Below are 25,394 nucleotides of genomic sequence, written 5' to 3'. Positions count from 1 at the left end.
TGAGGGTTAGCCGCGGCTGGGCCGGCAGTGACTGGAGGGCCATGCCGCGGCTGGGCCGGCAGTGACTGGAGGGCCATGCCGCGGCTGGGCCGGCAGTGACTGGAGGGCCATGCCGCGGCTGGGCCGGCAGTGACTGGAGGGCCATGCCGCGGCTGGGCCGGCAGTGACTGGAGGGCCATGCCGCGGCTGGGCCGGCAGTGACTGGAGGGCCATGCCGCGGCTGGGCCGGCAGTGACTGGAGGGCCATGCCGCGGCTGGGCCGGCAGTGACTGGAGGGAGATGCGTGGTAGGGCTGGCAGTGACTGGATGGCCGGGTGCGGCAGGGCCGACAGGAGAAAAGGTGTCGGCATCAACAGGGCTGGTGGGGACAGGAGACCAGCTACCACTCGGTTACCAAAATGAGAATAAGCATCTGATGCTGTTGTGTGCAAGGGTTAGGCTGATACCAGAGGGACTTCTGTCACAGAACTCTGAAATCTAAACGGAGTGCCTCACAATGTGACAACATTGCAAACAAACTTGGTGGAATGTGGCCTAGCTTGACACACACTGAACTCCTGGATGCACCATCTGAACGCTGGTCCTGGTAACGCCCACTGGAACTCAGTGGGAAGGATTGTAGAACCTGCGTGAGCAAAGCATTACTCTGCAGCAGATTCGGATTTGCCTGGCTCAAGAATGGAAGGGTATGATGCACCAACGGCTCTGGTGATTGAACAGAATGGTAAGCAGAAAACATTCAGTCTTGCATGACAATATCTTGCAATGAAATGGAACTTGAACATACACAGAAATCTGAGAAATACACCAAGGAACCACTGAAAATTATGCAGACCATCAATGTCAAGGAAGAGAATACACATTGGAACAACACATGAATGGAGTTTCTGAACTATGCTGAAAAGAGAACATTGCCAAGAACTTGCAACTACTAAGAAAATTGGAACACTAATTCAGATGTCCGTTAACCAAAATAAAGCCAACCACACAAGTGAACACAGACTCAGAATCCAGAAGATCTCGGTACAGCCTGTCACAACACAATAGCACGAATATGCTGCTCTATCAAGATGAATGAACACACAAGAGAAAACGTATTTGTTTGATAAACATATGAACACTAAGAATAATGAAGTCCAGCTCCAGCAAAAATGAATGAAGACATCAGGAAACACTGAAAGACACATGAAGACACAGCATCATCATCCACGTTCTGTCCGTGCAGTGTCACCCTGGGAAAGAGGACCGGCTATGGCTGCATTGTCTGGATGAATCACAATACAACATGGTAGCATGAGGCTCGGCATCAAAGAGGACAGTGGCTCAGTGATGAGTGAGGCCAGGAGCTGGTGCTGCAGCCAGCAAACCTTGAGCAGTCGTTGGAGTGGGTAAATCGTGAGCAGCCTTTGTACTGAGAATCCACACCATCAATGAGTCATACATATGAGAATCAGACTTGTTGCCACTGTGATATATGGAGGATGAGGGAAGAGCACTGTAACACTAAACCATTATCCTTGTTACTGCTGCTATATCCTCAATCAAGTATTAAGAATGGTAGTGACTGCATACACATGATACATGTATCTGCTTATTAACCATCGACTAAACTCAGTACAGATTTAGAGCACAAAGTCCACAGTTGAGAATAACTGAAAATCCATCTTGATGACATGTAGTGGGTGCCCACTGTGTCGTAGTCCACTATCACTGAAAGTGGCGATAGCTCTTTGGGTACTGATTATGATCAACGGCGCTATATCACATGGCTGTTAGCTCATAGGCCGTTGAGACACAGGTCTGGTTTTCGGGAGCGACTGACAAGATGTACAGCATCTGATGATCCTGATGAAGGCATGAGACAGTGCTGTCTGATGGGTAGCAGCAACTGGCGTTGTGGTCCGAAGCATTGACCCCAGGCCACTGATAGTCTGTCTGGAGCCCAGAGGGGGAACTTATCAAAGGGCTGAGAGGTGACCTAACTACCTACCCCATGGGAATATAGGTGCAGTGTCATGTGGACATGTATGTGTGGAGACGCAATTAGCTACCTGCGACTGCAGCACTATTTACCATGACCTGCACACCATGTATTGGTGCAGCTTGCACCCCCAGACAGTGTGGTAGCTGCAGGAGTGTTGTCAGTAAACAGTTCTGCATATCTTTTGTTGGCGAACAACCTCCTGAAGTAAAGCAGCTATACCTGGCCCAAAAGCACAGCCATGAGTGGTGTGGCTGAATATGCAGGGACACAGCTCTGCACACACTGACATGACAAAGACATGGGATACCTCTTATTATAGTGTTGGACCTCCTTTTGCCCGGCATAGTGCAACACTTCAATTTAGCATTGACTCTGTAACTCTTTGGAAGGCCCCTGCAGTAGTATGGAGCCATATTGCTTCTATAGCCATCCGTAATTGCGAAAGCGTTGCCAGAGCATGATTTTGTGCATGAACTGATCTCTCGATTGTGTCCCATAAATATTCAATGGGATTCATGTTGGGCAATTTGGGTGACCAAATCATTTACTCAAATTGTCCAAAATGTTTTTGAAACCAATCGTGAACAATTGTGGCCTGGTGACATGACTCATTGTCATCCATAAACATTCCATTGTTGTTTGGGAATATGAAGTCCATCAATGAATGCAACTGGTCTCAGTTGGTTCAGCTGCACCAGAGGAGCTAATCCATTCCATGCAAAGCACAGCCCACACCATTATGGAGCCACCACTAGCTTGCACAGTGCCTTGTTGGCTTTGTGGAGTTTGCACAACACACCAACCCTACCATCAGCTCCAACCAACTGAAATGACTCAACCAACAAGGCCACTGTTTTCCAGTTACTAGGGTCCAAACGACACTGTCACAAGCCCTAGAGATGTGTTGCAGGCAATGTTGTGCAGTTAGCAAAGGCAGTAGTGTCAGTCACCTGTTGCTTTAGTGCACTATTGCCAAATCACCGCATTGTCCTAATGGATTCATTCGTCATATATCTCACATTGATTTCTGTTGTTATGTCACGCAGTGCTTCTTGTCTGTTAGCAAATGCTACTGCTCTCTGTCGTTAAGTGAAGGCAGTTGGCCACAGCACTGTCCGTGGTGAGAAGTAATGCCTGATTTCTGAAATGGTCTTCCATGTGTCTGGCTCCAACTACCATTCTGTAGTCAAAGTATGTTAATTCCCATTGTATGGTCATAATGACATTGGACACATTTTCACATGAATCACCTGAGTACAAATGACAACCCTGCCATACTGCAGCACTCATGCTAGTATTTGTAAAGAATACTTTTGTCTTTTCTGAAAAATGCATATATTGAAAGTTATCTTAATTCAAAATTACTGCTGTCTTAAGAATCGAGAAAAAAGAAGGAAAAAGTTGCACGCATATACTTGAGACTAACTCTGCCTTTGTGTGTAGTAGCAGAGAACTGAAAGAACATAGGAATGATCTTGCATATGTAAGGATCTATAGAAAATTTTGCAATAGAAAGAAAAATAAGATGTGTGAAATACTGGGGCACGTGAGGAATAACACAGAGGCAAGCAAAATGTAACACAGTATAACCCTGTTTTTATGTCCCCGGAATTGACATTTTCCCGCTATTTATGACATTTTTTATTGCTTCCATCAAATTGTCTATGCCCACAATGTTAATTTGCAACTGATTTTGCATTAACATATTTATAGTTTTCCTGCAATTTACAGTTTATGAAAAATTTTTCATGGAGAAAAAACTGATGTAATGGATGCAAAATGACGCTGGTATAGTGTTGGTCCTCAATTAGTGTTTACAAACATTATGTGGTTAAATTTCTTGACACTAGGTTGCTTACTCAGTGGATCTGAACCAGTAAATATGTAAAAGTTGGAACAATTCATGCCGTATTTCCTGACTTTGCCACGCTCTACTTGGCATGGTCGCTGATGGGAGTAACTGGGTTTGTTTGAATAAAGATATCATGACCAGTCACAATCATTTCCAAACTGCCTCTACTGTGCACCTTTGTTAAACCACATTCAGCCCATTTCTTGTTTGGCCACCAGTAGCACTAGTTGAAACCTTCACTAACTTTACGTTGCTCAAATGGTTTTGGTTTAAACACAGCACCAGTTACGTATTTTTTCGCTCTTAGCAAGACATGTATCGAGAATTTATTCTCATTGCCAAGAGTAATACTTAGATATGTATTTTTTGTTTCGCAAACTAACAATGTGAGTGACAGAGTGAATATGTGTGGTTTTCCACATAACTGAGGAGACACAGTACCTGATAACCTCAAAAAGATGACTACAGTGTAAGAGGCACAGAACAACACATATGCAAACACCATACAAAATACTTACGTTAATATTTTCAGCTGACAATGAGAAAAAATGCTCGAAACGTATCATGCTAAGCACAAAAAAATATGTAATTGGTGCAGTATTTTATTATTTAAATACTGAATAACAGCAGCAGACTTTCCAAAATCATTGATTATGATGTATGAAATTAAGTCACAAGTTTCTACTTCCCAGACAGTTACCAGTTCCAGTTACCCAGAAGTTTTCATTAGATAATAAACCTTTATTAGGTGATAAACACATCCCTGACAAGTATTTTGATGCCCATTATATACATATAGCATACATAACGTGCAAAATTGCAAAGGGGGATAATATATGTAACTTTCATCACTAAAAACATTATTACACACATTTTACATTTCCTGCCTTTTAAACCATTTTTTTAAAGTCCCTTGGAAAGTGTATAAGTGGTGTTTCACTGTATTTGCAGGCCGCCTCCGGCATTATGTACAAAAGGGGAACATCAAAATGGCAATGTGCTTTAAGCAGGAAGTGGGATAGAGTCGTAGAACCTCGTCTTTACTGTTACAGTTACTGATTAATGAAATACTGATTAATATGAGAGGAGTAGTGAGATAAAAATTATTGGGGGGGGGGGGAAGGGGGGAGGGGGAAGGGAGACGATAATAACAAACAATCTCAGAATACAGTGCTGTAATGACAGGAACAAAACACAACTTATTTTGATCCAACACAGGCAAAATTGGGGCTACAAACAGCAAAATCTGGAACAGGAATATCATGAATTGTTACAATTATATAACTTTAAGTTAAATGCAAAATGGTTGAAAAATGAAAACTGTGAAATTATGAAATGCAAACTGGCGAAATTCAGAGGGCCTTCCTGATGCAATATATTATGTTATACAGCAGCAAAATGTGGCAAGAAAGAAAGATGGAAACTATTCTAATGTTCTAATACAAGGTGGCGCACGAAATGTGTTACCATTTTGTTTTTGAATATAAACTTTATTGTCAATACAATCTGAAAGGAACATATACTACAATGAAGAGCTGTCCATTGAGATTCGTTCTAACTCAGCACATGCTCAATATGTCCCCCATTTCATTTCCTAACTTCCTTTAAACAAACACTGAAGTTAGTGATTACCCTACGGCACATGTCTTCCGTAATTTCACTGCAAGCTTGAAGAATAAGTCTTCTGAGCTCCGTTAAATCATGTGGATGTTTCGGGAAAATTTTTTCCTTTAGGTACCCGCAAATAAAAAAAGTCACATGGATTGAGGTCTGGACTATTGGGGGGCCAATTTTGTTCATCATTGAAGCGACCTGGAAACCTGAATGAAATGATCCGTATGTCGAAATGCTCGTGTAAAAACTCCAATACAGTGTTTGCAGTATGTGGCCTTGCCCCATCTTGCATGAACCACCGCATGTTGAAGGGCAAGGCAGTAGCAAGAAGCTGTGGAATGAAGCTTTTGCAAAGCATGCTCAAATAACGCTCACTGTTCACCGTTTCTTCAAAGAAAAAAGGGTCTGATAAGTCCGTGACTGGAAATTGCTGCCCATGCTGTAATCCTCGGAGCATAATGTTGACGTTCATGAAGCACTTGTGGGTTTTTTGTGGCCCAAAAGCGTACATTTTGTTTGTTAACCACACTGTCTAAATGAAAATGCGCTTCATCTGAAAACCAAACGTTGTTGAGAGTTTCTTCCCTAACCTCCGCCCACTGAGCAAACAGCAGTCTCTGCTACTTGTGTTCTTCAGTGAGCTTCTGTGCACAGGTCATCTTGTATGGGTACATATGGAGGTCACTTTTAAGAATGCATTGAACGGAGCGTCTGGGTATTCCTAGTTGCACTGCTGCCTTTCTACACGATTTCCCAGGACTTCTCTGTACAGCAACTCGTACCGCTTCAATATTCTCTGGCGAACAAACAGGCTTAAGCCAAGGTTGCTTTGCTTCCAATACTGTTCCTTCCTGTACAAATTTATCGTACAACCTGTGGATGGTCTTCTTGTAAGGGACCCATTGTGTGTTAAACTGTTGTCGAAAATGCCTCTGAGTCACAACAAGGCTTTTCGTTTCATGAAAAAGTAACACAACTGCCGATCGTTGCTGAGTCGTCAGTCTTCCATTGCTGCTTACTAGTCTCCTAGTGACAGTATCGTGAATTACACATCATTTCACAACTCATTAGTTTTTCCAAGCTCTGCTGGTACTGCTGTAGAGATCCCAGCGGGATGTCTAATGTGTGTCGTAAATTGTGAAAGAAACAATTAGTAACACATTTTGTGCACCACTCTGTACAATACTTAGAACATCAGATGACTGGCTGGTTGGTTTGGGAGAGGGGACCAAGCAATGAGATCATCTGCCTCATCCGATTGGGGAAGGATGGGGAAGGAAATCAGCCTTGCCCTTTCAAAGGAACCATCCTGACACTTGCCTGAAGAGATTTAGGGAAATCACGAAAAGCCTCCATCTGGATGGCCGGACGTGGGTTTGAACCATTGTCCTCCCGAATGTGAGTCCAGTGTGCTAACCACTGCGCCACATCGCTTGGTAACATCAGATGCAGTTAGTACACAGAAGCACATTGAAAGTTACGGAGAGGGCATGAACAATTTGAGGGCTGCATTAATCATGAAAAACCTACAAAAACTAAATACTTATGTTCTACTTCCAGCTAACGAATTATATCTACAGAATTTTAATTAACAAAATTTAAGCAGACAGCAGTGAGAGAGGACAATGGCAGAGGGGAGGGGAGGGGAGGGTGTAGTGGTAGGGAGGGGGGAGTGGGTGGTGGTGCTGGTGGTATGAGTATTGTTAAATGATATAAACATATGCACTTCTCCATAAAGTATTTTAAAACCTCAGTCTTTATCACATTTCTATAAAAGGTACGCAAATAACCAAAAGTCTGCAACAATTATTACAATAAACATGGCTGGAGGATTATTGATGAATGTCAGCCAACTACTGAGAGACACATTAAAATGCCACACCTAACAGTTTGAGCATGAATCCACACAATGTAACAATGTCTAACTTTTTACTCCAACTCTGTCTTCTGAAATAAAAGGCAGATTATTTCTTAAGTAAACTGTTGCCCTCTTTTCTGAATACAGAATTCAATCAATAACATGTAGACAGAATGAGATTTTCACTCTGCAGCGGAGTGTGCGCTGATATGAAACTTCCTGGCAGATTAAAACTGTGTGCCGGGCCGAGACACGAACTCGGGACCTTTGCCTTTTGCGGGCAAGTGCTCTACCAACTGAGCTACCCAAGCACGACTCACACCCCGTCCTCACAGCTTTACTTCTGCCAGTTTTTAATAACATGTAATACACAAATTGGCATGCCATAACCATTAGAAAATGGTAGGCTCCACCAAAGAGAAGACGGACATGCTTCGCTCTCTCTCTCTCTCTCTCTCTCTCTCTCTCTCTCTCTCTCTCTCTCCTTCTTCTCCCTCTGATTAATGTGACAAGAACAACATACACATTGACCTTGGAAGATTTCATCTGGCATAGCTTGTTGTTTTGTTTCTTCAGTCATTCATTTCCCCACTGACTCCAGCCTCTTCTCTTAAAGCATAAAGCAACAATGTCTATTGTAGTAAAATTATGTCACACCTACAGTGTAACATAACCAAAAGGAATGCAAAGTAAAACAAACTGAAGGACAGCAGAGAAATCAACTTAGTTAAAATTACCTGTGTATCTCATCTCGTTGCTCTTCCTTGTTTCCCATGTCAATGACAGTAAATAAACGCTGTTCACCCTCACGCCCAAATATTCCTCCAGGTAGCTTTCGCAGGAACTTTTTGAGAACGGACGCAATTGTATACACTGAGAAGTTGTCCATGTTGACTAACCGGCCAGTTTGGAGAAAATGTATCAGTTTTTTCATATTGCCTTGGTGGCCTGGTGCTCGGAAAACATCTTTCTTATACGGTGCTTCCTTGTTCAATTTAAGTATTAATACCTGCAACAATAATACTTGTGTGATTTTCATATAAAAAGTGAGGTGGCAAAATAGCTAATTAATATAGTAATATGCAATGACACTACAAGCAAACTGCTTCATTAATTAACAGACTGTCCAGCTCTTCAAGATTAAATGCTTTAATTTAATTGCTTTTTAATGGAGAGTTCTACACAAGCGAAGATTCTCATATCAGCTATGAAGCACAAGACAAGTTGTATTGCTTTTATTAGGGCAGTATCTGGTAAAATGGCTCTGAGCACTATGGGACTTAACATATGAGGTCATCAGTCCCCTAGAACTTAGAACTACTTAAACCTAAGCACATCACACACATCCATGCCTGAGGCAGGATTCGAACCTGTGACCGTAGCAGTCGCGCGATTCCAGACTGAAGGGTCTAGAACCACTCTGCCACACCAGCCAGTATCTGGTAAGTTACTGCCACTGACAATATCTTTATACAAGGCAAGTACTTTTCATTTAATACACAAAGTGGAATCACAACATTCATACGCTCAAAAAAGGCACTGGAGGAAAGAGGAGTCTTAATTCGCTTACTTTTAACAGTGAACAAACAACATTCAAACTAAACAGGCTAGTTCAACTGAGTTCTTCTTATTTTCAATTACTCATTTTTTTAACTCATTACAGACTCTCTCTCTCTCTCTCTCTCTCTCTCTCTCTCTCTCTCTCTGTGTGTGTGTGTGTGTGTGTGTGTGTGTGTGTGTGTGTGTGTGTGTTAGTAAAGTAATTATCAAGTCCAATATAAAAGTAATTATCAAGGTCAATTTAAAATTATCTTTAAATATGAAATAATCAAACCACTCACGAGAAGGGGGCCAGGAATGTCATTCTTGCAGACTTCGTCTAGAGGAACTCCGAATTTGACCCTGAAAAATACCAAGGTGAAAACATATTTTCAAGTAATTTTCATGGTAAAATGGTGAAAGAGAAAGAATGAGGATAAAAGTAGATAAAGAAAGTATACTGAGTGGTAGAATGTGTCACATTTTACCTTACTGAACTTCTAAAAAATCATTTAGGATGGGTATAATGATAAATTTGTGCTTATGGTGTAGTCATCAAAGATCCACACATAATACAAAAAGAAATTAATGTAGCTATTAGAATGGGACACCAGCAAAAAACTGAATCTATTTACCCTTTTGTCCATTACCTATCAAATTTTCTGCTTATTCCACTGGGTCACTTGTAATTTCATATTTGCAAGTTTACAGTATCCTTTATTACCAGCATCTTTTAACTTTTAGTATGTTAAAACAAAAAATAATTACAGTACAACTAATGACCAGGTCTTCTTGCCAAGTTGTTACTCTGCTGTATTTAACTATATCATCTCTAACAGCTACGCAATCATCTTCTATTGTGATACTTTCCCCTTCTACTGACCAAAAAGGGGAAAGGAACACAATAGAAGAGAACTGGGTATCTTGGACAGACAGTAAAAGCAACTGAGGAACAAAAACAAAGATTGTGATACTTTCCCCTTCTACTGACCAAAAAGGGGAAAGGAACACAATAGAAGACAACTGGGTATCTTGGACAGACAGTAAAAGCAACTGAGGAACAAAAACAAAGATACAGCCCAATAGAAAACATTGGATATCACACAAAACACTGAATTTAACTAATAAATAGAGAATACTTAAAAACACAGTCCGTGCAGTACACAACAGGAAATACAGACTTGCAAAAAATGAGAGTGATAGAAAGAACAAAATAGCAAAGCAAGAATGGCTGGATGAAAAATACAATACTTCACTATGACTTCTCATCTTGTCTCTAAAATCTGCATTGGAATCACTATATGTGAGAGTATGGGTAAATGAATTAAAAATCTATGAGAAGAAATATATAGATGTGTGACACACCCAAGTTTGATTCGGTCCAGGGAGCATGCTCAGACAGCCTAAGTGGCAAGGCTTGCAATAGGCGGGAAATCTAGGTTGAGCTCCAGTCCAGTGCAAAGTTTCATACACTGGTTTAGGTGATACTTCTACACCTAATACAGTTAAGCTGAATTTCAGGAATAAATTTTAAGGAGGATATGCTGGACTACAATATCTGCTGGTACAAGTGTTATAGAGACTGGAGGGCACACAGAGTGTTGGAATAGATAAGGGATTTAGCAGGCATCACATATCTTATCTGCTTCCAGCAACCTCAAGACAGCGTATAATGTGGCGCCAAAGTTACTAAACTCTTGACGCCACCAAATCTTGAGGACATGGTCATCAAGGACAACAGAAGAGCAACAAACAGAACCGTCAATTTAGACCAACCCATGAAGACAACTACATAGTTGTGATGCTCATTTAAAATGTCAGAAAATATTGTATTAGAAACATGTGCAGGAGTGCAGCCTCTCCTGTACGGCACTAAATCTAAAATTGCTCTGGGCCACTGCAGTGACAAAGGTGGTAATCAGTTAAAACTCTGAATTTGGGCATCTACTTTCCCCACACCAAGTGACTCCAGCCCACATTTCATGTTGGTTCCAAATTGACTTGTTGCTCCTGGATGACTGGAGAAGAGCCATTCCATAGCTGGGTGAGCTACAGTATGGAATGCCAGTGAATTCAGAGCAGCAAGGATCTTAAACGCTTGATGCACCGTGAGAAGTTGCCACTGGATGGTGAGTGGCGAATCCCCATCCTCCACACACATACTTGGTATGGGGCTGGTCTGGTAAGCAGCCACAGCTAACATGATCCCCTCATGGTGAATAGTGTCAATGAACTTCGGATAAGAAGGCCTTGCTGATCCATATACCACACAGCCACAGTCTAGTCATGACCTCAGGAAAGCTCAATAGAACTGCAGCAAGCACACCCTGTCTGCTCCCTAAGACCTGTGGTAAAGGCTATATTCAGCACTTTTTTCAGATATTCGGTGTTTTTTGTGCTCTCACATTCAGGCCCTTTCACTGTGGTAAACACTGCAGCCTGGATTGAAAAATTAGGCCCAGAAACCTTAACGAGTTTTTAAAATGTAGAACAGGGTCCTTCATATGCAACTCAGAGAAATTAAAAATATAATGAGAATGAAATGACAAAACACACACACACACACACACACACACACACACACACACACACACACCTGCAGGAAACTGCAAACCTGTATTTGCTACCCACTTTCCAAATTCTTCACTCGTAAGTTGCTGCCAATGATGGAGGAAGGACAGAAAACTGCAAAACCATCCACAAATAAGGATCAATGTACAGGACTCCTTACCATAGATGTAATGCTGCTGATTACCATGACAACAGAAGATAACATTTAAAATATTTCCCTGGGGAACGTCATTCTCCTGCTTGAAACTATTCAACAACACATACCAAGTTGGTGCTGAAAAATCCAAGAACAATCAAATGAAGATGAGTAGGTGGCCACAGAAGCCCTGCTGATGCAACTGGCCAAAAATGCTGTCTCCAAGTAGTGTCATACACCTTACTGATGTCAAAGAATACATCCACACAATGCTGTTTACATAGGATAGCCTGCTAGATAGCCACCTCAAGCAGGGTTAGGCTGTCGACAGTGGATCGACATCATCTCAAACCACACTGAGAGCAGCTACAGACCTGCCTGATCTCTAACATCCAGACCAGAAAACAGTTAACCATTCACTCCAGTGCATCAAGGCGATGCTCTGGTAACTACTGGCACACGTTTCGTCTGTTCCTAGCTTGAGAAGAGAGATCAAAATTGTCTACCTCCACAGTTGAGAAATTTGCCTATCTGTCATATCAAATTAATACATTGTAAGATGACTTCTTTTGATGCCGTTTTCACTTTCTGCAGCACACTGTATCAGATTTTGTGGTGACTGGGTAAAGTACCACAGGGCTCAGACAGTGCTAAACCCAGTTCCCACATGGAGAATGGGCAGTTCTAGGCCTCATTAATTGTTGGGCCTGAAGGCCACCTGTCCCTCTCCATGGTGCCACAATATGACCTTCTCCACTTACATTGGCTGCGGAAGGAGGTGTCTTTCTGCTGGATTGGTAGTTATGGGCAACAGATCCATAATCAGGTTTGGTATTATCAGTGTAGTGTTTTGTTTATGGCTGGAGATTTAATTTTATGTTACCTGTTTTGCTAGTAAGTGAAATGACAATGAAGTTAATGAACAGATCCCCACATGCAGCAGTGGGGAGGCAACATGTGATTATGATTAAATTCACACACTTATTTGGTTTAACTGCCGAGCATGTTACATGTTACATTTATGGAGAAGGTAAGGGATTGATCAATGTTGCTGCATTTGGGACAAGAGATCAGTATGCATGGCGTTGCTGGCAGGATAACATACAGAGTTCTATGTGGAGGGTGACTTTACTTGGTAAGTATATTTTTTATGATTTAAGATGGGGACAAGCTAAATATATGACAGAATGAAAATCAGCACCGTCCCTAAACAAATATTATCCATAAAATCATTTTTCAACATACAAATAATGCTACAAACACGAAACCCATAGGAATCTTACATTTCACTTGACCCATATAGGTCAGCTTAAATGAACCCCTCAAAAATAAAAAATAAAAAAAAAAAATAAAAAAAAAACAACATATGCACAGCACTTTACAAAATTCCCTTCACCAATACAGGTCAAATCAAATCCTCAGTGCCTACTGCCCAAACACAGATAAAAAATACCAGTATCACCAACTTCACATAACCTATATCCCTCACAAGCAACCAACATTACCAAAACCCCAACAACAACTCAAAAACCCATAAAGCCCCTATTCATTAGATCAACTGAAATATGACCAAAATACCATAAATCCAAAACATACAAAGCATCAAACTTAAATTAAAATAAAACAAACAGAAGCCTCCCAACAAAAACGTCTAGGTTACGCTCCTCCCCAATATCTCTCTCTCTCTCTCTCTCTCTCTCTCTCTCTCTCACACACACACACACACACAAACCGAAACACCCCAGCCCCCACAACCTCCCGTCCATAAACCCCAATCTATCCAATACCATTCCCACACACAAAACCAAGAAAAAAAGAATAATCAAAAACCGAAATCATTCAAACCTCACAAAAAACTCCAACCAAACTGGTCTTCTCCAAACAAAATAAATATACCCCACCCTGCCCTATTAACCCCACACATCCCACCCACATCACCCCCCACCCCCCAAACCCCTAAACTCACTACCTTTGGCCTATACATCCTCCCCACTGCCATCAAAAAGGGAGAAAAATGCAAAAATTCTTCCACCAGCAATACTCATCTAAATTGGATTGCAGTTTGGAAGAGTGCCTCTTTCCCCTCCCTACAACAGACTTAACTGCCCCCCACCCCCCAATGTATTGGTGCAAGCCCCTGTGTCATCATCCATAAACTGAATGCTATGGTTAACCACTAAGTGCTCAGAACCCCCTTCCACAAACCAAGATGAAAATGCATCTGACATCACAGTACAGCCCTCCTCAATGTATTCCTCAACACGATCCCCAAGTTCCCCCTTACAACCACAGCGCAAAACCTTGAAAAAACAAACAGTATACCCAACCCTCCCATGAACCAACATGTGAACCACTGCTCCCATACTACTTCTTACCAATCTGTGACTCATCAACTGCAAATACAACCCCTTGCCCACCAAACATCCCCCTACATTTAATGTACTTTGAAAACATCTCCCAATAAAAAGAAAACCAGTCTAACACAGTTCACACACTCACTCCAGTCTCAAGTGCACAGAAACTTAAGGAGGGGCAGTAACAAAAATAATAAGTAATCAACACAATCTCCCTCATGGCCAACCAAGATGTCTCGAACCAAGTACCACAACGACTCAATTGCCACATGTTATCTTGATGACATCTCCACAGGTACAGGTCCTTGGTCTGAGACATTTGTCAACTTCAAACACTGCCCACAAGTATGACACCAAACGTACTCCGCTATCAACCCAAAAAGCTGAAAAATCTTAATAGTCAACAACATGTATTTGCCCAAAGCCATATGTAAAGAATAGCTTGTAAACTTATCAGTCATATCCGCCCTTAAAAATTAAAATATATGTGTCTGCTTGTGTCTGTATATATGCAGATGGATATGTGGTGTGTGCGCGTGTGTATACCTGTCCCTTTTCCCCCCCTAAGGTAAGTCTTTCTGCTCCTGGGATTGGAATGACTCCTTACCCTCTCCCTTAAAACCCATGTCCTTTCGTCTTTCCCTCTCCTTCCCTCTTTCCTGATGAAGCAACCGTGGGTTGTGAAAGATTGTATTTTGTGTGTGTGTTTGTGTTTGTTAATGTGTCTATCAACATACCAATGCTTTCGTTTGGTAAGTTACATCATCTTTGGTTTTAGATATATTTTTCCCACATGGAATGTTTCCCTCTTATTATATTCATATATACATTAAATTTCATTCTATACCAAACTAATCAAATCTAACAAAACTGATAGACATACAGCACAGAAACCAATAAATCATAACAGCTCCCTGGAGACAAGGCAGGCACTTTTCATATCCACATTATCACATTGATTACCAAAACTCAAATGAACCCAATACCACACACATTACACAAACAACTTCACTAGTCAACATCCATCACCAAAGCTCGCCACCAAATACAACAACAACAACAACAACATGACACCTGCAAACACAAACCAACTCAAAACACCACATCACAGTGATGCCACACACCATTAATGCCAATATGCACAGATCAAAGCATACATGTGGTATAAGATGCTTCCAATGACCCAAGGTTCACATTAGCATCTCTCTCCATATACAGCCTACTTTAACTCATACTACCTTTTTAAACTTACTCTCAAAATAATGCAGCCTGGTATCATAAATAAGTTACACTGTTTCATATAAACATTTCTCAATGCTGTAAGTTGCTACACAGTTTATTTCTATTAATTGTGCCTTGTGGTTGGATAGTCCATTAACAATTTATTACACATTAATAGTTTTGGCCTACATCAAACTACCTATCTTGTAGAATATGAGTTGGAAAATTAACTACTAAAATCAGATCGAAACACCCAAATCATGATTCCAGTTTATTTCTCCTGTTACAGTTTCTTAAGAAATCTATAATGAACTACCCACTAAATACTTTATCTGTTTCTTCTCGTCTGTAAGAGAACGCAATAATGAATTTAGATTTCTCATAAATTTGATTTGAATCATGAAAACTGCACCAGTTACTTATTTTTTTGTGCTTAGCACAACATGTTTCAAGAATTTCTTTTCACTTTCAAATCCACTGTGGATTTGTTTACAGGAATATGTTTGGTGGTGCTTACATGTGTGATTTTCTGCCTCGCTCTTGACTTTTTGAAGTTAGGCTGCAATCTGATTGTAGTCTAACTTCAAAAAGCTTCAAGCATCAAAAAATAAGTAACTGGTGAAGTTTTCATTATTTAAATCATGAATGACACAGTTGTAGGCTTTCCTGAATCATCTATGATGAATGAAATTAAGTTCTTATGAATAGTTGGAAGTTTGCTAGAGGAGATCTGTAGGTTGTTACAATTACAAGAAAAGTATTCTGCAGTAATAACTCACAAGCACATGCTTCTAGGTTCTAATCTACACAAAAATTTTTTGTTTTGATATTTCTGACTCCATGTCCAAATTTTACGTAAGCTGCAACTCTTCCTTTTTCCATGCTGACACTATGCAAATATTATGTTAATCTCTAGATACTGATTTTTAACTTCTTTCTCCCTGTAGTCACATGGTGTTCAGACATATGTTTCTTGAACTCCTGTCTACATAGCTAAATTGACATCATGACGGTGCAGAGTTTAGTTAATGAGTGTGTTGTGTTTGTAGATGTCGTCTTGTTGCGGTTGGTGGTGTCCTCTGGTAGTGCATTTAAGGTCCGCGTGTTATGTGTTGTGTTTTGGTATTGGCACTTGTGGTTGATTTATGTATCTTAGGGGTCATTCCATGTCAATTCAACCAATTTGAGAAAATGTTCCAGCTGATAGTCTCAGATTTGGCTGAGATTTAACACACCAATGCTACCTAGTGTGGAACACTCATGTACACAAAATTTTAAGTTCCCCTGCCACTTAGTTCCAGAATTATGGCTTGTGAAAGAAAGTGGCGTGACCCAGAAATTGCAACCCGCATCTGGCAATCTATCTTCAGACCCAACTTCAGGTCTTAATAACTTTGAAACTATTGCGCACAGTCCAGTGAAATTTTTACAGCCCAGTAACATCCACTTAGAGAACACACTATGAATCAAAATACCAACAACATATTTCTGAGGGAAAATAAAAAATTCCAAAATGTGATTAAAAAAATGTAATATGTTAAAAGGTACATATTGTAGGTGCCCTCTATGCCAAATATAATTCACTCAAAAAGGGTAGAAACTTTTTTTTTTGTGGTAAGCTTAATGTGACCCAAACACACACAGAACTCATCTTGCCCATATCAGTCACACAAACAGAGTTACATGCACATGAAAATACAAAAATTTGAAAAATTACCTGAAAAACATGGCTTTTCTAAGTGTGGTACCATAAAAGGGACAAGTGATATCGAAGCCAAATTTCAGACACTGCGTAAGTAGACCATAATATAATACGTGGCACAATTTCAAATTGTTATTGCAAGGCATTTGTGTACAATAAAAGTTATCAGAGGTGTATTTGGTTACGTTTCTTTTAACACGATTTAGCAAGTAATATGAGGATGCAGACAGCTTGTTTCAGATGAAGCTGCAGCAATTGCTGGGAACCATCAGGCAACAAAAGTTAAACAATGGTAGTTTTCAGGGACAGAATGACTCATTGCTAGGCAGGAACAACAAAGGAAACAAGCAACAATTACAGGTTACTCATGTTTTTAAGATTCTAGTTCAGACTGGTCAATACTGTTGTGGAAAGTCAGTATGGAGGCAGAAGAGTGTACTAGTGGTGCTTTTGTTCAAACAAGTTGCAGTATTGGTAGAGCACAAGCATCCGAATGTCATAAAACAACATATGGAACAAAATGTGGCATTCGCTTTGTACCGTATGATCTGGATGAATCGGACCAAGATTTGTTGCTATGGAGACCTGGGATACACCCTTAGGGCACAAGAAGTACAGTTCCAGGAAACTTTAGTGTTTGTTATCATCATATGAAAGTGTTTCTGGATAAGTATTCTCTCCGACAAAGAAGTTGTTTTGATCCATTTTGGATTCATACGAAGACAGTGAAGTGTAGCCTCAGAGAAATTGATATAAAATCAGTTTTGAAAGTGAATCAGTGCATGGGACTTAACATGAAATCAGGACAAAAGTTATGTTCCAGGTGTGTTACACTGCTAAAAAATGAAGAATGTTCTGATAATTTACATGACAGTGACGAAGAGTGTCAGCCACCTACAACCACAGCGAATGAGCAATTAAATACTTCAGTGACTGCTCTTGGTTTGTCTCCCATGAAGACAAACAAAGTTGGGAAAAGAGATAGGCCCAGCTATGGTAGAAGAAAACTACAAGAAGCTCAAATGGAATGAAAACACAAAATAGCTGACACACTAATGGTGGTCTGGATTACAAAGGTGCAATGATTATGCTAATGTATCACATCAGTTCCTACCAGTGCATGATACACAGGTGTGAAAAGGCAAATCTTGCAGAACACATGAATAACAAACTGTATGGTGAACTCCTTATGGATGACGATGAACTTGTTTCTTATAAACAATGGACACACATGGATCACACAAGTCTTGAAACAAAGCAAAGTACAGTGGAAGATTTCGTTGAAATGTGTTGTCAAAAAATGGACAAACTGACCACACACAGCTTCACAGCAACAGCACAATCGGCTTATCTCCATTTTTGTAAGGATAATTTGAAACAAGATGAAATTATAGTAATACTAGACTTTTCTGAAAATTATGCATTTATAGTTCAAGATGTCATACAAGGATATCATTGGGACAACAGTCACGCAACTCTCCAGCCATCTGCGATTTACTATAAAGATGAATCAGGTGATGTGTGTCATGAACTTGTGTGTTTTTAGTGACTGTTTAATTCATTCTACCATTGCAGTTCATGCCCACATTCGCACTGTCATGGCATATGTGAAAAACAAGCTGCCTCACATACATTTTGCAAAATACTTCAGTGATGGGGCAACTAGTCAGTACAAAAACTGTAAAAATCTCAAAATTTATGTATGCATTACTGTGATTTTCAGATTCACGCAGAATGGAATTTTTTCGCAACAAGTCACAGTAAAAATGTATGTGATGGTATTGGTGCTACCATTAAGTGCATGGCATCACGAGCTAGTCTGCAGCACCCTACAGAAGATCACATTCTAACACCTCTTCAATTATTTACCTGGGAATGGAAAAATATCTCTGGCATACAATCATTCTATGTTTTGAAAGATGAGGTGAAATCAGTCGAAGAGTTGCTAAAAAGCAGACTAGAATACGTTAAAACTGTTGCAGGCACAAGGAGCCTTCATCACTTCTCTCCAGCGGACTCTGACAATATGCAGATGAGCAGACTGTCCAGTTATAACTATAGAGGTTCATGCACAACACGTGTCTTCACAGTGTGTCTGACTCAGGATTCAGAAGCAAAAGCAGCAACATACAACCAGGTTGCTATGTTATTGCTGTTTATGATGACAAATGGTACTTAGGATGTGTTGCAGAGTGCTGTGAAGCAGAAGGTGATGTATTTGTGGACTTCATGGCACCAGCAGGACCAGTGAGATCATTTCATTGGTCACTTTGGCAGACAGGTGTTGGATTCCTTTTGAACATATTCTTATGACAGTTCCAGTTCCTACCACAGTGTCAGGAAGTCAGTACAATTTGCTACTCAATGTACAGTAGCTAAAGTGTGGGAGAACTTCTGTTCGAAGCACAATCGACTGATTTTTATCAGTTAAGGTGCAGTAAACATTAATGATAGGTTGTGTTAATCTGTCAATATGTTGTTGCCTGGTGATTAAACAGTTGTGGGAGAGGATAAGAAGAGGCAGAACAGTTTATGATATGCTTTTAAAAAATTGTGTTGTGGAAAATGGCCACTTCACCAAATACATCTGTCAACTTCCATAGTACACAAATATCTTGCAATAACATGCTGAAATTTTGAGATGTATATCATTATGGTGTACTTATGCAGTGTGTGAAATTTGGCTTGGATACCACTTGTCCCTTTTGTGCTACCACACTTCGAAAACCCATGTTTTTCAGGTAATTTTTCAAATTTTTGTATTTTCGTGTGCATGTATCTCAGTTTTGTGACTGATATGGGAATGACGAGTTCTGTGCGTGTTTAGGCCACATTAAGCTTACCACAAAAAAATTATACCCTTTTTGAGTGAATTTTATTTGGCATAGAGGGAACCAACAATATGTACCTTTTAACGTATTACATTTTTTTAATCACATTTTGGAATCTTTTATTTTCCCTCAGAAATATGTTGTTGGTGTTTTGATTCATGGAGTGTGTTCTCTCAATGGACTGTGGAATAGTTCCAAAGTTATTAATACCTGAAGTTGGGTCTGAAGTTGGGTCTGAAGATAGATTGCCAGATGCGGGTTGCAATTTCCGGGTCACACCACCTTCCACAAGACATAATTCTGGAACTAATTGGCAGAGGAAACTAATACTTTGTACACGAGTGTTCCACACATGGTAGAATTAGTGTACTGAATTTCAGTCAAATCTGAGACTATGAGCTGGAGCCCCTGGTTGAACTGACATGGAATGACCCTTTGGGGAAGTACTTGATTTCAATTTTTTAGGTATCGTAAGTTGTATTTGAGCTATATAGGTCATGGGAAGTGTCCGATTCCAATGCGCCATCATAGCTATGTGTGTTCTGGTATCGTAAGCTGCCGTTGATCTATTTAGGTCAAAGGAAGTGTTTGATTCGAATGTGTCTTCATAGCTGTGTGTGTTTTGGTATTGTCAGCTGTAGTTGACCTCTATAGGTCAAGGGAAGTGATTTTTGTTTTTTTAGGTGTTGGTTTTGTGGTATCAATAGCTGCGGTGCGATTATAATTTTTGTGATATCGACAATTGCGGTTGAGCTCTGTAGGTGAAGGGAAGCGGCCGATTCCAGTCGATATTGTGAGTTTAGTGGAATTTTGTGGTGTTTTTATGGCATCATTTCGTGTGGTTCGGGATCGTGGTGTGTCTGTATGTGTTTATATTTAGTTTGTCCTCATCCAAAAAAACCCAATTTCCCGCACTGGTCCCGTTAGTTTGATCATACTTTTGGAAGGAGATGTGTTTGTTGGTTTTATATGTATTTTCGTGTTTGTTGTCTTGTTTATGTAATGATGCCATAGGCATTATATTGGAGATGTTGAGAATGGTCGTTTCCGCCATGTTGGTGACGTCATGGGTCAAAGCAGACAGGTGGAATTGGATGCTTCTCTAATCCCCAAAGCACAGTAATAAAAAATCAACATTTAGTCTACAACTGAAATTGTAATTCAGGACTCACTACTGGGACCATTTGTTTTCATCATATATGTAAATATTGTACAATCTTCTAATTCTCATACAATTACTTATGCTGACATACCTCTTTGCTGTTTGATGGTGATGATTAGAAAGAGCTAACAAAAGTTTCAACTCTTGGGATATCAGAAGTGACTAAATATTTTAGTAACCAGGGTCTAATGGCAAATATCACAAAATCACAATAACAACAATCAGAAGCTGACAAGCTGCATAGCAAATATTTACGAACCTTCATCTACAGACACTGGAGTCTGTAAATTCCATGGTTTGCAATTGGATGGCAATATCTGATGGGAGAACCATTACAACTTGGAATGCAGGAAAATAAGTATTAATTGTACTTAGCCAGCTGTCCAAAATGGTAAGTAATAAAATGCTGAAAACATTATACAATAGGATAATTTTTCAATTTATAATTTATGGGATAGAGCTGTGGGCTTGTGCTGCTGATGTGCACTTGAACAGAATACTTGTACTACAAAAGAGAGCTGTTATGCTGATGGATAGTCTGGGGTACAGGGAGACTTAATGTGATGATACCACTGAAACAAATATCTCCTTGTAAATTCTTAATGGACAGGGTGGGGCAAGTAAAAGTGGCCTGGATGAGTGTATACGATTGGACATATGTAACAACACCACTAATATCCAACATGATGGAGCAACTGCCCACACACCTGGCCGAACCTCAGAGCACACTTACACAATCTTCACGCCTGACAGTTGTTACCAGAGGTCAGTCTGGTAGGTCACCAACCAGGTCACCTGATCTGTCAGTGTGCGATTAGTTTGTGTGGGGACCCATTAAGTCTATAAGGTGTATCACAACATCCCTCAGTATTTAAGAACTGGAGCAAAACGTTTCGGATGAGGCTACAGTAATTCCAGCTTAGATCTGCATTCAGAAACTTGCTGACCAGGACCCAAAAAGGCCAAGAGATGAATAGTGGTCACTTTCAACATCTGCTACAGTCAGTTAGTACTGTATTTCCTTTCTTCTGCTGTGTTTCTTTGTACCCTGGAACTCTGTTCTCTCGGCCACTTTTATTTGCCCCAACCTGTACATTGATTAGATCATATTAGATTTACTTTCATTCCAAATGATCCATAGTGAGGAGGTCCTCCAGGATGTAGAACATGTCAGAAAAACAATAATACATGACAAATATTTACAACTGAAACAAATAACCTAATGTACCTTTCACAGGTCCCAAGTGGAATGATCATCATTTTTCTTAATGAACACTATATGGAAGAATCATTTTACAAGCACTAATGCACTGAATTTAAAATAAGTAGGCCTATATAGAAATCACTTTTTGTTTTTATAAACTATCAATCAGGATCACACATCCAAATTCTGTGACATACATAACTACAACACAAGAAATGAGCACATTTATTACAAAGAACTAAATTAAAAATAACAAGCCACAGTCTGTATATCAGTGAGTCATTGTTGTACAACAAACTTCCACAACCCGGAAATATGGAAGCTTCCGATTCCGCCCATCTGCTTTGACTCATGACGTCACAAATATGGCGGAAACAAAAACAAACACACACACTTTCCACAAGAAGCCTAATGACACTAATGGGACAAGCACGGGAAATGGGGTGTTTTGGGTGGGGGCAAACTAAATATAAACAAATTTAGATGCCTTGCGTAGCTACAACGTGTAAGTGAAGACAGCCATGCATGAATACTCACCCACCTCCACAGGGGTCGTAACCCCTGCAACCCACAGAAGATAAAGATGCTTCAGTAGCTGATTAGTGTTTTTTGTCTTTTTAAAAAAAAAAAAAAAAAATCTCACGGGATAGAATGAACAGATCAGAACAATAAATATAATAAACTAAAACAGAAATTGGAGGAAACAGATAATTAAAATAAGTAATAAGTGTTTTTAAATTTAAAAAAAAATCTCACGAGATAGAACGAACAGATCAGAAAAGTAAATAAAATAAGATAAAACAGAACTGGAGACAGCCACACTCAAACCAAACTCCACGCCATCATGACGTCACACACGACAACTCCCTTACGTCACGGGTCAAAGCCGACGCGTGGGATCGGACGCTTCTGTCGACCCCACAACCCATAAGAGATTAAACAAGAGATGCATTTACAACAAAATTAATTGCTTTCTTGTAGCCTAAATAAATGTTTGCATTCACTGACAGAATTTTCTGCTCCTTAAAGTCTCTACTCGTACGAAACAAAACAGTATCTGACAGCAAAAACTTCAAGCTGTTACAGAATACAGATTTGTGTGAGCAGCATAAGAAGTAATACAAGTAGCTACAGAGTATGAAATAATGTGTACTGCACAACAGACATTGTAAGTTTGAAACAGATAAATTAAAAGCCGATACAGGCCTAAACATCTGCAAATAAGCATAGAAACTCTTAGCCCTACTTTACTACACAGTCTGTATACTCTGGAAAAATGCTTGCATTCGTTTAAATTATACAGTACTTGTAGATAAATTTGATATGGTATGCATAACACTTTTGTACACGGAGAAGACAACCTCTGATAATGTAGCGTTCTGTATTCTCTGAATCTTTCATTAAAATTAAGCTTATAATGTCAATTATTTATAAAACACTGAACATTTCATTAAAACTCCTTTATGCAACATTGTTCTCCGTATGTTTATAATAGCATCTGCATCAAAGTAAACAACTGATTCACAAAATATGAGTGTTTCTCTAAGACTCACTATAAAGTGTCACTCTTCTAAAGATACAACAGCCACCCAAAAGCCCCATATGCTCTCTTTCGCTTATCTGCACAAACAGTATATAATCATATGTCCTGGTCAGTTTTTATGTTTTTCTTTTTTTTTTCACGTAAAACGTCTAAGCTGTATATTTCCAGATTCTCTGTGCTTAATGATGTTATAAAATTGTTTCTTTCCAGCAGGGGAAAAACACACACACACCAGCAAAAAAGATATAAGGTCGCCTGTCTTTGGACGAAGGCTACGTAGTGTAACTATTTACGAGAATAAATGCAAATTTCACAACAGAATGGTAAAAGGAAAAGATGCACAACTGAAAATGTGTCAGTCCACTACAACGATATGGGTCTTATCATCAAACTGCTGTTTACAAGAGCTATTTAAGGAGTTTATTTTACTACTTATTTCCGTAAAATAAAAGCTGTTGGCAATATATCATCTATAAAGTGTTTGTTTTATTTTCGTGTTCAACAACATGAAACTCACTTTTCAAGCCTGTGAGGATATGGACCAGATCCATGGCCGCAAGAAGTAACCACACTCCCAAGGGTGGTGGCTCTCCGGTGCATCCTCTCGGCCCAACTGGTCATCCTCTGCACTCCACAGCACTCAACCCGACCCCCCCACTTCCTCAAGTTACACGCCTGCAACGCCCACAAAACATAACCTATTAATACAGTAATCACAGCCCGAAAACATTCAGTAACTCTCTCTGAAGCTATTCGGAAATTGTCAATAAGCAAACTGACACATTCGTAAACAAAGGACAACTTTATTGTGAAGTATTTAAATTAGCGTTACTATCCACAATTGAGCATCGCCATACAACTGGCATTCCACTCTTGTCACTCATGCCATTTGTTTCACTACTGGAGAAAAGTGTCAAAAGCTGGTATACATTGTCAACAACAGAGTAGCGATTCTTTCTGAAACATACCCCCCTTTGCCATTATATTCCCCGTTTTAACTGTTGCTGTCCATATTTTTGGGACGGAGTGCCACTGAATGAATGGGCGACACCACTACACTACACACCATTTCTCTGTCGATAACAACAAACCACACCTCTCTCCTTTCACATAATGCTCGGTTTTTTTGTTTTAAAAAACGAAAGTCAAAATGGCTTCCGTTTCCGCAAATACAATACAGGTCGATATTTCCCATATATCGATAGTGGTCATGAAGATTTGCTTTCTTTCGTAAATATTCTGTATACCACCTTTTAAAACAGTTTTCACATATTTTCGTCTTTGTCTGTTGTCTATTCCAGAATTAAACTGTAAAAAATAAAATAAGACATATAAACTTTCGTATCCGCGGTGTGGATAAAGGGCATTTGTAGGCAACTACAAAACTGCGGACCTACAAAACGATCTTCTCAGAACATAACATACATACTTTTTTTAGGGCATCGGAAAATAAAATATGTGTTGCATGTGTATCAGAAAACAGTGTAGATGTTAAGTTCTCTGAATTTTGTACGTAATGTAAGTTAGTTTTCGGGGAATAATTTCCAAAAGTAGCCACTTCAACAGCAGCCACTAAGAAAAATGGATGGAAAACTGTGGGTATCAGAAAGTTCTCCCCGACACTCAGTTTCTTAGAGAACCGCAGTTCTTAAGTTACTATACAGGAAGCGGCAAAATATCATTCAGTGACAAAATAATATATATAGGTGAGGAAGGCAACAGCAAACCACCTCCACTAGGACCTTGACTAGTACAGCAGTGCGGGTCTCCCTCATCATCCCCTATGATCCTCGGAGTATGGGACCTCATAATCATCATCAAAG

General features: G+C 39.9%; 1 protein-coding gene across 5 annotated transcripts in view; it reads right to left on the bottom strand.

Moving 5' to 3' along the window:
- LOC126251434 (uncharacterized) overlaps positions 1–24,692 on the bottom strand; it is a 191,323-nt gene extending 166,631 nt beyond the window's left edge. For 4 of the 5 annotated variants that reach the window (XR_007545734.1, XR_007545735.1, XM_049951858.1 and 1 more), the window contains exons 1-3: positions 24,089–24,692; positions 9,150–9,210; positions 8,046–8,317 (exon numbers count right to left, since the gene is read on the bottom strand). Coding sequence is in view for 3 of the 5 variants with exons in the window: in XM_049951858.1 (XP_049807815.1) it covers positions 8,046–8,317; positions 9,150–9,210; positions 24,089–24,192 (437 nt within the window). In the remaining 2 variants the exon portion in view is untranslated. The remainder of the gene's footprint in view (positions 1–8,045; positions 8,318–9,149; positions 9,211–24,088) is intronic. The other variant, XM_049951856.1, reaches the window with a different exon arrangement.
- Between the last annotated feature and the right edge of the window lie 702 nt (positions 24,693–25,394).

Source organism: Schistocerca nitens, chromosome 4 (assembly GCF_023898315.1).
Source record: "Schistocerca nitens isolate TAMUIC-IGC-003100 chromosome 4, iqSchNite1.1, whole genome shotgun sequence".
In the NCBI taxonomy this organism is placed as follows: domain Eukaryota; kingdom Metazoa; phylum Arthropoda; class Insecta; order Orthoptera; family Acrididae; genus Schistocerca; species Schistocerca nitens.
The sequence above is the reverse complement of the archived record's forward strand: the minus strand, read 5'-3'. Positions and strand labels throughout refer to the sequence as shown.